The sequence below is a fragment of the Vicia villosa genome, linkage group LG1, assembly GCF_029867415.1.
Source record: "Vicia villosa cultivar HV-30 ecotype Madison, WI linkage group LG1, Vvil1.0, whole genome shotgun sequence".
Taxonomy (NCBI): Eukaryota; Viridiplantae; Streptophyta; class Magnoliopsida; order Fabales; family Fabaceae; genus Vicia; species Vicia villosa.
The window spans coordinates 27,920,211-27,938,227 of NC_081180.1; the positions used below are offsets into that span (position 1 = coordinate 27,920,211).

General features: G+C 37.3%; 1 protein-coding gene across 1 annotated transcript; it reads right to left on the reverse strand.

Annotated features, from left to right (window-relative positions):
• Positions 1–214: 214 nt before the first annotated feature.
• On the reverse strand, positions 215–2,562 carry LOC131603515 (uncharacterized). The gene is made up of 8 exons (XM_058875850.1): positions 2,186–2,562; positions 2,049–2,115; positions 1,909–1,948; positions 1,543–1,675; positions 1,392–1,463; positions 1,171–1,251; positions 1,012–1,073; positions 215–920 (listed from the first exon to the last, which is right to left on the reverse strand). The coding sequence occupies exons 1-8, from the start codon at positions 2,438–2,440 to the stop codon at positions 854–856; spliced, it is 777 nt and encodes a 258-aa protein (XP_058731833.1). The 5' UTR covers positions 2,441–2,562; the 3' UTR covers positions 215–853.
• Between the last annotated feature and the right edge of the window lie 15,455 nt (positions 2,563–18,017).

Here is an 18,017-nt window from a genome sequence, read left to right on the forward strand (position 1 = left end):
GTTGATCTCAAACAAAATTGATTATGTTTTCTAAAATTGATTCTACTTAAAGTTAGGATTTGTAGCTTTTGATCAAACGTGATTTTTACGCTGAAATTTATTGTTCAACTCACTTTTGCAAAAATTTCTCCAAACATAAATCCCTTTACCTTTAACTCACTTTTATCAAGACTCAATTTTACATAATCAATTCACTCAAAATCAATTTTTTTCACCGCAAAACCAAACACGTGCTAAGTTATCAAGACATACCCCACATCTTGACCATTAATCTTGGAGTAAGAATATCCCTCATCTTAAATAATATATAATAAATGTAAAATTGATTCTACTAAACTCAAAAGTTAGGAATTATAGCTTCTACTATAATTGATTTTGGAGGAGAAGAATTAATTTTGAAAAAGTATTCAAACAAGAAAAAAAAACAATTTTCAAGTTAAATTGGGCTAGAAGTGCTTTTGGAGCTTGTAGAAACTAATCCAACCATGCACATAATGTTTCATAAACAGGAGGATACTCCTATCAATGTTCTTCTTCATATTTCTTCAACCTAAACATATATAATTAAAATACTTATGTGTGTTCTATTCACATTTTCAATACTTAACTATCTAAGAATCACTTTCTTTTTTGGTTACAACTGCGAATCACTTTTGCTTCTTCAGAAATAGCAGTAATAATCAGATTAACATTTGAGTAAAAACAAGAGGCCAAAGTGAAATCACTTAAATCCCATTACAAGCCACAAAGCCACATTGTAGTTTCTACTCCAATATAAGAGTATCAGAATAATTTCGAACTTTACATTTATAAATCATATTCATCTTTTTACATGGAGAGACTTAAAAAAACATCAGCTGAAGATCCAATTTCGACAAAGACAGTGAACCTTGGCAAGAGAAACCATATAGTCATCAGACCTGCATTAAAGAATTCATGTGCATCTTTCATATTTCCAATTCTCATTTTCTTTTGTAAAGCTAAGAAATGTATACATATTCAAAACCAAACCTTTGTCCATAAGAAGACTTGCAAGCAGCTACTATATGAACTTTTGCAGCATCACTTTCATTCTACACATGGAAATTCATTAACAAGCATTCACAAGTCCTTTTAAAACTGAACAAAACACATAAAAAACACAAGCCTTCTTGAAATTAGTAAGAATACCTGAGATTCGTAAAATAGCCCGGCATATAGTGAAGCATAAAAATAATCACTTTCTCTGCTATTAGAGAATGCAGCTACAAGCTACACAGATAAATCATTTCATTGTGTCAAATTGCATTTCACAAAGGCATAAGGAAATGAATCTACCAGAAATAGCTATATTAAAATTGTCAAAAGCTGTTTTTTGACAAAGAAATCTTCAAAGAAATTGTTGAGCACACCTTTTCAGGATCTCCACCATCTTTAAACATGTTATATGTTTCCCTCATGACTGGCCTTGGGTCTACACCAACCTAAATTTATTCAGAAAGTGAACAATCAATTGGATATTTTCATGTTTATTTTTCGTGCATATCAGAATCATTGACATGCCTCAAGATACCGCTTCTTTGCTTCATCCACTCCATATAGTTGAGCTTCACACAGATAGCACCATATGGACTCTTCTGTATCATTTGGATTCTGAGCAACGTCTAACCGAAACTGCTCAGCTCCTTCTTCAAACCTACGTAAAATGAAGTTCCAGTTCAGACTCTTGTTCTTATATTCAGATGTGGCACATTGTAATTATGCTCAACAACACCTAATTTCTAAGAATTCGGAATACATAGCAGATACGGATACGGGTACAATACAACACGTTCACATATATATTAGAAATTAAAAAATAATAATTATAATACGATACAGTCAAGATATATTAACAAGTATGTGAAGGTGTAGTGTGAGTAGTAGTACCTATCAAGGTAGTAAAGTGAAAGGCCCCTTTGCCAAAGATCTGGTGGAGACAGAATTCAAAAATATCAATAGATTATTCCATTTCCAATATTGAATTGAAAGTTAGTTACAAGAGAGTGAAGAAAAATGAATAAACATACAGGCCTTTTGACGAGGGTCCAATTGAATTGCTTTGTCGAATTCCACAACAGAGCCTAAAACATCACCCTGAGCAATTATTTAGTTACAAGAGAACAATTGAAGAGCAAAAATGAAGGGTGTAGAAAGAGAAGTGTACCTGTCTGAAGAGAGACATTCCACGTCGAATTGCGAGAACAGCTTCATTGGTGTTGTTATTGCCGCCGGTGAGGGCGTCCCAGATGCCGGAAACGGATGGAAGGAAGAGTCTTCGGGAAAGGAGTGAGGGATTAGAGGACAAGACGGGTGGTTTGAAAGATGATTGTAATGGGAATAATGAGGAAGTGTGGGGTGAAGAAAGGGAAGGCGAGAGTAAGGTAGGGGTTTTAAGGGTGTGGATAATCGAAATGGACATGGTTGAAAGATATGGTGGCGGTTTTTTAATGCTATTAGATGATTAACAATGGCGCGGATTAAACTACAGCTGGACCGGGTAGAGTAAACGCGCATATTCATTCATATATTTCTAGATATTTTATACTCTCACAATCAGGATGTGAATAGTTCATATCAAGTGGCATGTACATACGGTCTAACCTGCATATTTTAAAATAAAAGAGATTTATGTTATTTATTTATTTATAAAGTCTATTTAGTTAAAAAAATTAACTTAAAACTACGATGTGATGAAAGAAAAAAACTGTAATAGAGTGATAGTACTTATACGTTTATATAATTGTAAAAAAAATAAGTAATTAGTTTTTGTGAATGTGGAATATTAATTTTGATATTGACATATTAAATTTAAAAATAAATTATAAACAAATGGTGAATTTACGACAATAAATATTTAGTTGAATGACATCATTATGTTTAATTAAGGTGTCTGTTAGAAGCAGTTTTTTCCCAGTTGTGGACCTCCGATTTTTTTAATCCCGGGCCATACCTCTGTTCTGTAGAGATACGTGAACTGACTCTTTTTTGTCGCTTAATGCTTTCGCATTTTTGAAAATTCACAGAGTCGCCACCGACCTTTTATTTTATCCAATTAAGGAAAGGTTTATAAAAGAAACAGAAAAAAGACCTTTAAGAAATTCTGGGTAAGGGGGTAGGTTATACAAAGGGAAGGTGTTAGCACCCTTTGTATCCATGGTTATCCATGGGCTCTTAAGTTTGCTTAGCTCACTTGTTTTTCGATCACTTTTCAATTGCTCTGAAATTGCTCATATGTGGTTTCAAATACCTTTGTAATTTGAATTTTGTAATGATCCGTGTGTGGATGTATACAAAATGCTTGTTTATCTTTCGAAAGATGTTTTGAAAAGAACGTTAACTTTGTAATAACCCGTGTTTGGATGTATACAAAGTATTGTCTTTTTTGAAAGTTTTGAAAAATCAACAGTGTATGAGAATTTTGTTTGTTTTGATTTGAGCAAGCAAACTAGGAGGTCTACCCTGAGTTGTAAGGTCTTTATCCTATTTCCTTTAAAAATCTATCCTTTCACCGGATATAAAAGCAAGGTTCGATTTTGTACTCGAAACAGTAGAATTTTGACTTTGATTTTGAAAAGAATGAGAAGGGATTACCTTAAGAGGTGCAAGTGTGATTGTGATTGGATTCAGATATTTATCTTTGAAGTTAGTGATCTAACGGTTCAATTTTATCTTTGACATACACGCAGTTTATATGTGCGGGAAATTAAAATGCGGAAATGTAAAGTGCGGAAAGTAAATCTACGCTATTACATCGATTATGCAGGAAATGTAAACTAGCCTATTTACATGAATTTGACATCCTATACATTTATCTAGGAATTTAAATTGCAAGGAAAATAAAAGGCCTGTTTTTGGATTTTTATGGTTTGATTTTAATTATAATTAATGCATGATTAATTAAATTAAAATGAAGAAAAAGATGAAAATAGATTTAAACCTAGAAATTAAGTTTAAAATATGTACAAAATATTTGTCAATTAATTTTAAAACAAAACTAATTTTTTTGGAATTTTTGGAATTGATTTGAAATTGATTTAAGTTAATTAAAACATAATTATGCAAATAATTATACAAATAATTAAAACTTAAAGATAAAATGATTCAAAATATGTACAAAATTAGTTTATAATATATAAACAATATTTAACACAAAGAACAATTTTTTTTTAGGATTTTTTGATTGGTTAGAATAATTAAAAAGCAAATATATAAATATATACTAATTAATTATGTAAAATATTGAAGTTTTGAAGAAAAATAAAATATTTTTATTTCATAAAATAGTATATTATTTTAGAAGTATAAAAATATTTTTTGTGTATTTTTTGGATTTTTAAAACTATTTTTAATTAATTTAACAAAGAAATTAAAATAAAATAGAAAATAAAATAGAAAAAAAAGGATACTGATCCTGTATGGAAATTAAATGAGGGAGTATGATATGCATGCGTGTTCTGAGGCGTTGGATGAGCTGATGGATGGATCAGAAGGCCCAGATGGTGAGGGACCATAGCACGTGGAACACCTGCAAAACACTGAATTCCAAGTCAGTTTAAAAAACACGCGCGCGCCTCCCAGCGAATCAGAGGGCGCCACGCATCATCTTCAACCTTCAGATGGGTTTTTACACCGTTCATTTGCAGGTGGTGTAAAAAACCCAATCTTTTACACCTGGTAATAATAGCGAATACAAGCAAACGTGAGTATAAATTTGACGCGATGGTATGGTTGAGTTCGTATTGTTCATGCGAACTTAATGGTGCTATTCAGAACCTGTAATTTTGCCTAATTTGGAAAACCCTAATTTTGAGATGAAGAACCCTAAAATGGTGGTTTCGTGTATACGCATCTAAAACTCAATTAAAGCTCCTGTATGGAATTTATTTTTGAAAATTCACAGAGTCGCCACCGACCTTTTATTTTATCCAATTAAGGAAAGGTTTATAAAAGAAACAGAAAAAAGACCTTTAAGAAATTCTGGGTAAGGGGGTAGGTTATACAAAGGGAAGGTGTTAGCACCCTTTGTATCCATGGTTATCCATGGGCTCTTAAGTTTGCTTAGCTCACTTGTTTTTCGATCACTTTTCAATTGCTCTGAAATTGCTCATATGTGGTTTCAAATACCTTTGTAATTTGAATTTTGTAATGATCCGTGTGTGGATGTATACAAAATGCTTGTTTATCTTTCGAAAGATGTTTTGAAAAGAACGTTAACTTTGTAATAACCCGTGTTTGGATGTATACAAAGTATTGTCTTTTTTGAAAGTTTTGAAAAATCAACAGTGTATGAGAATTTTGTTTGTTTTGATTTGAGCAAGCAAACTAGGAGGTCTACCCTGAGTTGTAAGGTCTTTATCCTATTTCCTTTAAAAATCTATCCTTTCACCGGATATAAAAGCAAGGTTCGATTTTGTACTCGAAACAGTAGAATTTTGACTTTGATTTTGAAAAGAATGAGAAGGGATTACCTTAAGAGGTGCAAGTGTGATTGTGATTGGATTCAGATATTTATCTTTGAAGTTAGTGATCTAACGGTTCAATTTTATCTTTGACATACACGCAGTTTATATGTGCGGGAAATTAAAATGCGGAAATGTAAAGTGCGGAAAGTAAATCTACGCTATTACATCGATTATGCAGGAAATGTAAACTAGCCTATTTACATGAATTTGACATCCTATACATTTATCTAGGAATTTAAATTGCAAGGAAAATAAAAGGCCTGTTTTTGGATTTTTATGGTTTGATTTTAATTATAATTAATGCATGATTAATTAAATTAAAATGAAGAAAAAGATGAAAATAGATTTAAACCTAGAAATTAAGTTTAAAATATGTACAAAATATTTGTCAATTAATTTTAAAACAAAACTAATTTTTTTGGAATTTTTGGAATTGATTTGAAATTGATTTAAGTTAATTAAAACATAATTATGCAAATAATTATACAAATAATTAAAACTTAAAGATAAAATGATTCAAAATATGTACAAAATTAGTTTATAATATATAAACAATATTTAACACAAAGAACAATTTTTTTTTAGGATTTTTTGATTGGTTAGAATAATTAAAAAGCAAATATATAAATATATACTAATTAATTATGTAAAATATTGAAGTTTTGAAGAAAAATAAAATATTTTTATTTCATAAAATAGTATATTATTTTAGAAGTATAAAAATATTTTTTGTGTATTTTTTGGATTTTTAAAACTATTTTTAATTAATTTAACAAAGAAATTAAAATAAAATAGAAAATAAAATAGAAAAAAAAGGATACTGATCCTGTATGGAAATTAAATGAGGGAGTATGATATGCATGCGTGTTCTGAGGCGTTGGATGAGCTGATGGATGGATCAGAAGGCCCAGATGGTGAGGGACCATAGCACGTGGAACACCTGCAAAACACTGAATTCCAAGTCAGTTTAAAAAACACGCGCGCGCCTCCCAGCGAATCAGAGGGCGCCACGCATCATCTTCAACCTTCAGATGGGTTTTTACACCGTTCATTTGCAGGTGGTGTAAAAAACCCAATCTTTTACACCTGGTAATAATAGCGAATACAAGCAAACGTGAGTATAAATTTGACGCGATGGTATGGTTGAGTTCGTATTGTTCATGCGAACTTAATGGTGCTATTCAGAACCTGTAATTTTGCCTAATTTGGAAAACCCTAATTTTGAGATGAAGAACCCTAAAATGGTGGTTTCGTGTATACGCATCTAAAACTCAATTAAAGCTCCAGAAATGATCTACACCTCAAACCAAACTCAATAGTATGTCTACATCTTGTTAAACATGTGTGAATAGCCAGATACGAATTGATTTTAGTTTGAACAATTTTTGACCTGTGTAGCTCGATTCAGTGAGCTTCAAGGCTTGTAATTGATTGAGATAGTTTCAGTGATGTTCAAGGAAGGTGTATGAATGCTTAGTTTGTATTGAAATAAGCAGAAATTACAAATTCGAATTTGAGTTTTCTTTGAATTTTTTCAAGTGATTACAAAGGTGTTATGCTTAGCTTTGCTTCTGAACTTGTCCCCCCCTCCGTTACTGAACTAAGATAGCTTATTTATAAGCTATGTGTGCTTACAATTGAAGCTAATATGTGCCTTAGTTGCCTTTGTTGAAACTTTGGTTTTTTAATATTAAAAACCTTGAATTCTTGACCAAGTCATCTTGCCTTCAATGCACCTGCCTTGCCCTTCAATTCTCTGCAGAAAGATGAAGATTCTTTGAGGTGAGTCATGCTTGATTTGTAAGCTAACCATTATCCATGCATTTTCCTTTTAATTTTAATCTTAAAATAAGATAAAATCATGCAAAAATGGATAAAAAAAGGTATGGGCTTAGTCTTGGTCGTGGGAGGCCCATAATATCATGGAAATGATGTTTGAATGCTGAAAACTTGGCCCCATTTGGAAAAAATGCCATTTTGAACAATGTTGATTTCATGTATTTTCCCAAAATTTAGCCAACTTCAACAAGGTGTAAATCCTTCAATTTTTGTCATATGAAGGAGATCTTGCACTTTTTGGAAACCTCAAAGAGTCCTCTAACCAATGCCTTTGGTCTCATGTCAAAATGATTTTTGAAGCTCCTTGTGTGTCCTTTTGAAAAAAGTGTCTTTTTGTTGACTTTGAAAATGACCTGTAATGTCTTTGATCATATTTTTCAAATGGTGAATCCAATGACCATGGGATCAATGGAATTTGAAAGATAATTGAATTTCCTTCAAAACAAGCTTTGGTTTGAATTTTTTGGATGAAGGATGAGAGAGTTATGATCAGTCAAAGTTGAGTTGACTTTTCAGGCAAAAACCCTAATTTTGAATCTTAGGGTTTTGTTGATTTTTGATCTTTCCTTGATGAATTATGATCATCCAATGATCAAATGATGAATCCTTTGACAAAATATGGACTTTGACAAAAAATTTCATTTTTGACTGTCTGTTGACTTTTTTGGTCAAACGGGTCGTCTGTTGACCGTTTGAGCTGCTGACGGTGCGTCTGAGTGAATTGAAGTTTGAAAATTTGTATGATGGTACTTTGAGATATATGGATGTGTATGAAATCCATTTGAGCTCTCAAAAACTTGTTGCTCCTGTAAAAACAAGAAAAAACCCTGATTAGGGACTGTTTGTGTAGGAGACAGTTAAGCGTACCTGATTTTTGTGCAGTGTTGAGTCTCTGCTAATCGCGTGATATTCAGAGGACTTCTAGCACAAAAGATCTTGGAATTTTGAATTGTGAAAGATTGATTTGATTGATGGTACAAAACACTGAGAATTGTACTGCCAGCAGTTTGGCTGTCAACTGACTGTTCAGGTAGCAGTTAGAGTGAAAAATCAACAGTCAAAGTTAATTTTATTTTTTGTTGTTTTTGTTTTATGTTTTATGTGAAAAATGAAAGTTTATTTACATGACTTGTTAGAAAAACACAGACATAATAAATAACTAATATACTGTTACCAGTACAGTTTGAGTTTCCTGATTCTGCGCCTGCAAAAAGATTTAACTCCGTACCAATTGTGTCAGTACTATTTATCTGTAAATAAATAAATAGCATGTGTGAAGTAATAAACAGTACTTGGCGTTTGCGTAAGAATAAATTCAACTGCAAGCCAAATTACTGTCTAAGAAAAATTCTAAAAACTAAGTATTTCATATGTCAGGATATTTGTTGAAATAAAAATCCATGATTATATGAGACTCTTAATTTTCAGATTGGAGTTTTCTTGAAAAAAGATGCGGGCAAATTTTGGGGTATAACAGTTGCCCCTATTCAATCTTCTTAAACCTGAAGAGATTGTCTGAAATCTGAAGGTAGAAGATGATTGAATATTTAGATGCCCTGAAAATTTGCACTTACCTTGATCAGAAGAGATGTTGGAAGTTGCATTTGAATGTCGTCTGCGAAATGTTGTTGGCAGATTGGAACATTACCTGAGATGGGCTTTCAGATGCCACCTGGTAAATGGGTTGAGGGTTTGTTCATCAGAATGAATCCATTGATTATATCTTGATGAAGGATTTGAAAGTCTTTGTGTTGACTGTTTCGGAACCGTCCAAGGTTACCGCTTTAAGTCTAGGAGGATGATTGTTACGGAACTTGCCCAAAGTTTTTTCCTCTTTAGATTTTGAAAGTTGATCTTTGTGAACCGTCTGAGGTATCGCTTTTAGATCTTTGATGCTAGATCGTTCTGGAACCGTCTGAGGTATCGCTTTAGATCTGCAATGTTAGATCGTTCTGGAACCGTCTGAGGTATCAACTTTAGATCTGCAATGTTAGATCGTTCTGGAACCGTCTGAGGTATCGCTTTAGATCTGCAATGTTAGATCGTTCTGGAACCGTCTGAGGTATCAACTTTAGATCAGCAATGTTAGATCGTTCTGGAACCGTCTGAGGTATCAACTTTAGATCTGCAATGTATGTTTTTGAGTTGGTAAGTGATCAGAATGAATCTTCGGCTTGATTATATCTGAGAGAACTGTTCATGGAATTCAGGTGAACACTGCATGTGATTGAGAACATCTTTGTTGAAGATATCCGTCTACCTGAAAAATCAAGTTAGCAATATGCAATGTTTATGATGCATGTAAATGTGAGATATTCCCGGAGAAATATGCATGTTATGTTGTGCATGATGTATGAATGTATGAATGTATGAATGTATGAATGTATGAATGTATGAATGTATGAATGTGATGTCAAGCTTCTATTTGGGAAAATAAATTTTCGTCAGTCATCTGGATATGACTATATTGTGATCGTTGATGATCTTTTGTCTTGTTTGAGTATCCTTGGCTGGGGAAATTCTTTGAGAACCCTGGTATTCTGTTGAAGGATCTTTGAATATCTCTTTGAGAATGAAAGGTAGCTGGAAGTTCTGATGCCCTTTCAAATGGGAATGAGGAAGATGCATAATCCTCCGATGCACTATCTGACCAAGTCCGGGTGCGGGGATCACACCTTCTGAAGATAGTAATCTGGAACAACCCTGCTGGGGGATAAGACTTCTTTTGAAGAGAAAATCTTTTTGAGGAATTTGCTGAGAAATGCGTTTCTCTTGGGAACTTTCTTCTGATGGAATGATGTCCAGATAATTGGGACATTTCCTGAATGCTATTCCTGTTTTTCCTGGTAAACATCAATCATATTCAAATGCACATGTTCATTCAAAATTATCATTGGGACGCTTACGTATTTAAAACAGAAAAAGTGAAAATGGTGATTTTTGAGCCTAAGCTGCATTGATTTTTGAAAAAGAGCCATGATAGGCTGGTTAGCACAGGGAGACAACAATCCTAGAAGTAGGAAATTGTCAGAAAGTTTTGGAAAATGTTTATGAAGATAAATAGCTATGTGAAAATGATCCAGTCAAGTTTCAACTCTGCTATTGCCAATCTGTCTTCGAGCATCTCATCCCTCACTTGTTGGAAGAAAGTGATTAGACTGATCGGTGTCTTTGAGGTGTTGAATCTTGATGGTGAGTAGGCAGCTGAACGGAACACAGTTGTATGCTTCATTCCCTAACTTTTGCCTAGGCTGCCCTTTCAGGTTTTCAGCCTACCGGGATAGTATTTGTTTAGTCTCTAATTTTTGCCTGGACCGCCCTTTCGGGTTTTCAATCCACCGAGACGCTCATTTTTGCCTAAGTTGCCCTTTCAGGTTTTCAACTTAGCGAGCTTTTTTTTTTTTTTCTCTTTAAGAGAAGTATTTTTTGACTATGTCAGCATTCACAGGGTGTGGGAAATCCTCGCCATCCATGGTGGTAAGCAACATGGCTCCGCCGGAAAATATTTTCTTGATTATGAATGGTCCCTCGTAGGTGGGAGTCCATTTGCCTCTGGGATCACCTTGTGGTAAGATGATGCGTTTGACAACCAAGCCACCAGTTTGGTATGCTTGACTTTTGACTTTTTTGTTGAAGGCTTTGATCATACGCTTTTGGTATAGCTGACCATGACAAATAGCTGCGAGCCTTTTTTCATCAATCAAGTTTATCTGGTCCAACCGTGTTTGAATCCAATCGTCTTCGTCTAGATTGGCTTCTTTCATAATCCTTAGGGAAGGAATCTGAATTTCAATTGGAAGAACTGCCTCCATACCATAGACTAAGGAAAATGGAGTTGCCCCTGTTGAAGTACGCGCAGATGTGCGATAACCATGAAGAGCAAAAGGCAACATCTCATGCCAGTCTTTGTAGGTTACTGTCATTTTTTGTATGATTTTCTTGATGTTCTTGTTGGCAGCTTCCACCGCGCCGTTCATCTTTGGTCGATATGGAGAAGAATTATGATGTTTGATCTTGAACTGTGTGCAAAGTTCAGTAATCATTCTGTTGTTTAGATTTGTGCCATTGTCCGTGATAATCCGTTCAGGGATGCCGTACCGACAAATGAGATTGTATTTGATGAACCGGGCCACCACATTTTTGGTGACAGAAGCAAATGAAGCTGCTTCTACCCACTTTGTGAAGTAGTCAATAGCGACCAGGATAAAGCGATGTCCGTTGGAGGCAGTAGGTTTGATTTCTCCAATCATATCAATACCCCACATTGCAAAAGGCCAAGGAGCCGTCAGGACGCTTAATGGAACTGGAGGTACATGTACTTTGTCAGCGTATATCTGGCATTTGTGACATGTTCGGGAGTGATGATGGCAGTCTGTTTCCATGGTAGACCAGTAATAACCTGCTCTAAGGATCTTTTTAGCCATTGTATGTCCACTGGAATGAGTACCGAAGGTACCATTGTGTATTTCTTCCATGATCTGTTCTGCTTCCTTCTTGTTTACACAGCGAAGTAAAGTCGAGTCATGGTTGCGTTTGTATAGGGTTCCATTGCTTAGAAAGAATTTGGCAGCAAATCTCCTTAGAAACTTTCTGTCGTTAATGGATGCCCCTTCAGGGTACTCCTGAGCTTCGAGATATCTTTTTACCTCATGGAACCATGGTTTTTCCTCGGTTCCTTCGGTATTGATCTCATTGCAATAGGATGGTTCATCTTGCCTGTAGATGGTGATCATAGGCGCCTCGTTGTCCCACCTGACTTTGAACATGGATGACATGGTAGCTAAAGCATCAGCTAGTTGATTTTCCTCGCGTGGGATGTGTTCGAAAGTGATTTCTTCGAAGTAAAGAATCAAACTCAGCACATATTCTTTGTAAGGAATTAGATTTGGGTGCTTCGTGTCCCATTCCCCTTTGACTTGGTAGATTACCAAGGCCGAGTCTCCGTAGACTTCCAGGAATTTGATTCTTAGATCGATTGCAGCTTTAAGACCCAGAATACATGCTTCGTATTCGGCTATATTGTTAGTGCAATTGAAGCATAACCTGGCAGTGAACGGTGTGTAACTTCCTGCGGGGGAAATGATCACAGCTCCGATGCCATTGCCAAGTGCATTAGAAGCTCCGTCAAAAACCATAGTCCACCGGGATCCTGGCCCGGGTCCTTCTTCTGGTCCTGGTTGTTTGTAGTCATTGACTAGCATAATGTCTTCGTCTGGGAAGTCAAAGTTCAATGCTTGATAATCATCCACTGCTTGATGAGCCAGATGATCAGCTACCACACTTCCTTTGATTGCTTTTTGTGAAGTGTATTGAATGTCATATTCTGTTAAGATCATTTGCCATCTCGCTATTCTTCCAGAGAGAGCAGGTTTTTCGAACACGTATTTGATGGGATCCATCTTGGAGATTAGGAAAGTGGTGTGATTTAGCATGTACTGTCTTAGTCGGCGAGCTGCCCAAGCTAAGGCACAACAAGTTTTTTCGAGTAGTGAGTATCTTGTTTCACAATCGGTAAACTTTTTGCTAAGATAGTAGATTGCGTGCTCCTTTCGGCCGGATTCGTCATGTTGTCCTAGTACACACCCCATTGAGTCTTCTAACACAGTTAGGTACATTATCAGAGGTCTGCCTTCCACAGGTGGCAACAAGATTGGAGGTTTTTGGAGATATTCTTTGATTTTGTCAAAGGCTAACTGGCATTTGTCATTCCACCTTTCCACTTGATCTTTCTTCAACAGTTTGAAGATCGGCACACAAGTAGTAGTCATGTGGGCAATAAATCGGGCGATGTAATTTAGACGTCCCAAGAATCCTCTGACTTGTTTCTCGGTACGAGGTATAGGCATTTCTTGAATGGCTTTAACCTTGGCGGGATCAACCTCAATACCTTTGCTGCTGACGATGAAACCTAAGAGTTTGCCGGATCTTACTCCAAAGGTACACTTATTTGGGTTCAGTCGCAACTTGTATTTCTTGAGTCTGTCAAACAACTTGTGTAAATGACCCAAATGTTCTTCCTCGGTGTTGGATTTTGCAATCATGTCATCGACATACACCTCTATTTCTTGATGAATCATATCATGAAATAGCGCTACCATTGCACGTTGATAGGTTGCTCCTGCGTTTTTCAGACCAAAGGGCATTACTTTGTAACAAAAGGTTCCCCAGGGTGTTGTGAAAGTTGTTTTTTCCATGTCTTCGGGTGCCATCTTGATTTGATTGTACCCTGAGAATCCGTCCATAAAGGAGAATACCTTGCATTGTGCGGTATTGTCAACCAGTACATCGATGTGTGGTAAAGGGAAATCATCTTTGGGACTTGCCCGGTTCAGATCTCTGTAGTCCACGCACATTCTGACTTTCCCGTCTTTTTTAGGTACAGGGACGATGTTAGCTATCCAAGGAGGATAACTTACAACTTTTAGGAATCCGGCATTGAACTGTTTTTCAACCTCGTCTTTGATCTTTTTTGACATATCAGGCCTACTCCTTCGTAGTTTTTGTTTGACTGGAATGCTACCTTCTTTGATTGGTAGGCGATGAACTACGATGTCCGTGTCAAGGCCTGGCATATCCTCATAGGACCAGGCGAATATCTCGACGTAGTCTCGCAGCATTTGAATCAGTCTTTGCTTGACGCTGTGTTCTAAATCAGCCCCTATTTTGACTTCTTTCTTTTCTTCGTTGCTGCCCAAGTTGATGACCTCAATTGGCTCCTCGTGAGGCTGTATGGCCTTGTCTTCTTGTTCTAGCAGCCTTGCAAGTTCTCTTGGCACTTCACAATCTTCCTCACTTTCGTCCTCAGTTTGGTAGATCGGATTTTCAAAGTCATGACGGGCAATAGCAGAATCGTTGTTGACTGGATCCAGAGTGTATGTGAATCTGCAAGTTAATTATGTGAGTATGTGTGAAGAAAAAACATAGCTATTAGAAGGCGAAGAAAGAAGGAAAAAGGATCACAAAATTTAAATATGCAAGCGTCCCATGATTTTATTGAATGCACATGATCATGATATGATAAGCCCTTATAGAAGGACCAGTGTGCTAAGGCACACGGCTTTCAAGCTCATGGTTCGATTGTTCAGGAACCATTTTTATCTTTGCACATTATACACAAAGAAAACAGGAAATGGCATTTACTCCTGGTCAAAGGAGATCACATCCTCAGCTTTCCAGTTGTTCAATCCACTGTTGTGAGCAGGGGGTACCCAGCTGTTCCAGTTGCAGTTGTCTTTTTCATCTTCCACAGCATTGATTTCATTAGTGGGAAAATGAGCCGGTGATCCTTCGGGATAAGGGATATACTCTGCTGGATACGAGAGCCCAGGCTGAGATATCTCTGTTGGCTGAGCGAGATGCTCGATAAGGCCGTCCCATGAAGTCGGGATGATGTCTTGAATAGAGACTTGTGCATCTTGGTGAGGAGTGTATGCTGACAGAAAGCAACCCTCGTTATTTGGTATTTCCCTGGCTTTTTCAAGAGCGAAATTGTCATCGTAATGTTCATCCCATCCAGTTGGGACAATGTCCTCCATGGCAATTTGTGAGCTCGGAGGAGCAGAATATTTCACCATATAGTCATATTTGCCGCTGGGTTCTCCTAGCGTGTCCCATACTTCTTTGGGTGGATTTTGATATTGCTCAGTGGCGGGACTTGTGAAAATTTGATCATTTCCAACTTCATCACCCCCATCCAGTCGGGGTAAGGTCCTCCATAGCAATATAAGAATTCTGAGGTTCGGCATACTGATAATTATACCCGCCGTTTGGTTCTCCCACAGCATCCCACATTCCCATGGAAATGGGTGGAATTTCATCTGGATATGGCTGAATGATATGGTTCAAGAACGAGGACTTTGATCATTCTTTTGATTTTCACTATCATAGCCCAGACCTAGCTTGTCAGATTTGTAGGGTATATCGGGAAGCTGTCCCCATACTGTGCAATCACCTTGTTCAATTATGGCTTTGGCATCTTTGAGAGAAGCCATAGTTGTAGTTGGAGTAGCAGGAATATGCTTGGTGGTAGAGACATCTGGAGAGACCACCTCAAATGATTGGCATGGAGTTTCGATGAATTCGTCCTCCAACTCAACATATTTGGAATTGCTTAGGTGACTAACCACATATTCCTCTTCGCCATAGACTGTGACAATCTTTCCTTTTACTGGATATTTTAACTTCTGATGCAGGGTAGAAGTTACAGCGTTTGCCCCATGTATCCAAGGGCGTCCAAGTAAACAGGAGTAGGCTGGGTGAATTTCCATTACGTAAAAGATAGAATCAAAGATTTGAGAACCCACTCTGATTGGGAGATTCACTTTTCCGTATACCGTTCTGGTTGACCCGTCAAAGGCTCTTACCACAACATCGCTTGGTTGTAACACAATTCCTTCGAAGTCAAGCTTTTCTAGTACTGTTTTCGGTAACACGTTCAGGGAAGAACCGTTATCTACTAGCACATGAGATAGAGTGGTGCCATTACATTCAATGGAGATATGTAAGGCTTTGTTGTGATTTTTCCCAGCAGGGGTTAGATCCATATCAGAGAAACCGAGACCATTGCTCACGGTTAGATTGGCAACACAATTCTCAAATTGGTCGACTGAGATCTCTTGAGGCACGTGCGCAGCTTTTAGGAACTTCATCAGGGCTTTGGCATGAGCTTCTGAATATTTTAGCAGAGATAGCATTGAGATTTTTGAAGCAGTGTGCCCCAGTTGCTCAACAATATTGTAATCACTCTTGCAGATGATTTTCAATATTTCCTCCATTTCTTGTTTTGATGGATCCTCAGCAGTGATCTCCACCGGGGTTTGAACTTGTTCAACTTGTGGCTCTTTGCCTCGAGCGCTGTTATCTTGATTAGGAACTGGGACTCGGAATGGACCAGCAGCAACATTTGGAGAAATTTCCGGTGAAAAGATTCTTCCACTTCTCGTGATCTTGCTGGTACCCACAATATTACCCACAGTTGGAGTAGTTAACTTTGCGGTCTCTTCAGTCGAGGTACCCTGCTTAACTCCATGAATGTAAACATTAGTGTCATATCCCCATGGGACAGCTTTGTCTGAGGAGTATGGAAATGGAGTTGGACTAGCAATGACTACTGATGCCACTTTGAGTGTAGCAGAAATTTTGAATGGAGCTTTGGCAGAGATTTTGAAGGGTAAGCTGGAGATCACTGAGGCATCCTCTATTCTCATCCCGTTTGTAAAGACTTCGCACAGCACGTCCATAGAAGGGAGCCTCTCAAACATAATGATACGGCGATCCATCCATTTTTGAATTCCCATCCTCAGATTTTCACAACCATTGGGCAGGCAGGAGCAGTAAAAGCAGTCGGGGTCACATCCTGGGAAGTAACCAGCTCGGATTAGCTTTCCTTTGACTTTGCAGAGTGGAGTTGATAATTCGTTCACATCATAGATGTAAACAGTGTCCAGGATAGCGTTAACAGTTTTGTCATGCTTTGGCATAGGTGCAGTGATGACATTTGGAGTTTCTGGAGGATCGAACTCAATTTCACCAGCATCTATCATATCTTGTATTTTATTTTTTAGGGCCCAGCAGTGATCTGCGTCATGTCCTGGACAGTTTGAGTGATAGGCACATGTCGCATCAGGGCGATAATTCGGAGAGGAAGTGTTGACATTCCTTGGAGGACCTCTTAAGGTGATCAGATCTGCTTTTAGCAAGTGCTGCAATGCCTGAGAAATTGGCATGTTGATTCTGGTGAAATTTCTTCTTGGTGCATCTGGTCGATGCGTATATTTTGGCTGTTGATTTTTTTGAGGTGCAGATGCGGAGATCAGAACTGCCCCAACAGATTGATGCTGCTCACTTTTGCGACTTTTCTGAATTTGTGTTGCATTGACCTCATTTCTCCCGCTGATGGGCCTTTTTGTAGTACCAGAGGAGGAACCTATTTGAATTTTTCCATTTTGAATGCCACTTTCGACACGTTCTCCGGTCAGTATCAGGTCAGTGAAACCTGATGATGAGCTTCCCAGCAAATGGCTATAGAAAGGGCCAGTTAAAGTGCCCATGAACATGTCAACTAGTTCGCGATCAGATAAGGGCGGTTGAACCCTTCCAGCCATATCTCTCCACTTTTGTGCATATCCTTTGAAACTTTCTTTTGGTCCCATAGACATGCCCCTTAGTTGAGTACGGGTTGGCGCAAGATCAGCATTGTATTGGTACTGTTTGTAAAAAGCAGCAGCTAATTCTTCCCAAGTATGAACCTTGGTATTTTCCAGCTGGTAGTACCACTCGAGTTGTGTACCCGACAGACTTTCTTGGAAGAAGTGAATCCACAATTTGTTATCCGTTGTATGAGGTTGTATCTTCCTCACATAGGATCTCAGATGTAGTTTCGGGCAAGAAACTCCATCATATTTTGCAAAGACAGGAACTTTGAATTTTGGAGGGATAACAACATCCGAGATGAGCCCCAGATCATTGAAATCTAAGCCAGGTATTTTTTGTATCTCCATAGCTTTCATACGGTCTTCCAGCTGTTGGTATTTTTCATTATCCGGTTCGTCCCCAGAATGATCATTTTCTTCATTTGAAGAGAGAGAGGGTTTAGCAGAACCCTGGTTGCTTTGATTGTCTTCTGGTTCACCATCACCGACTGTTTCAAGAATCGGTGGCTTTTTGAACTTTTTGACTGGGATTTTGATCTTCCTT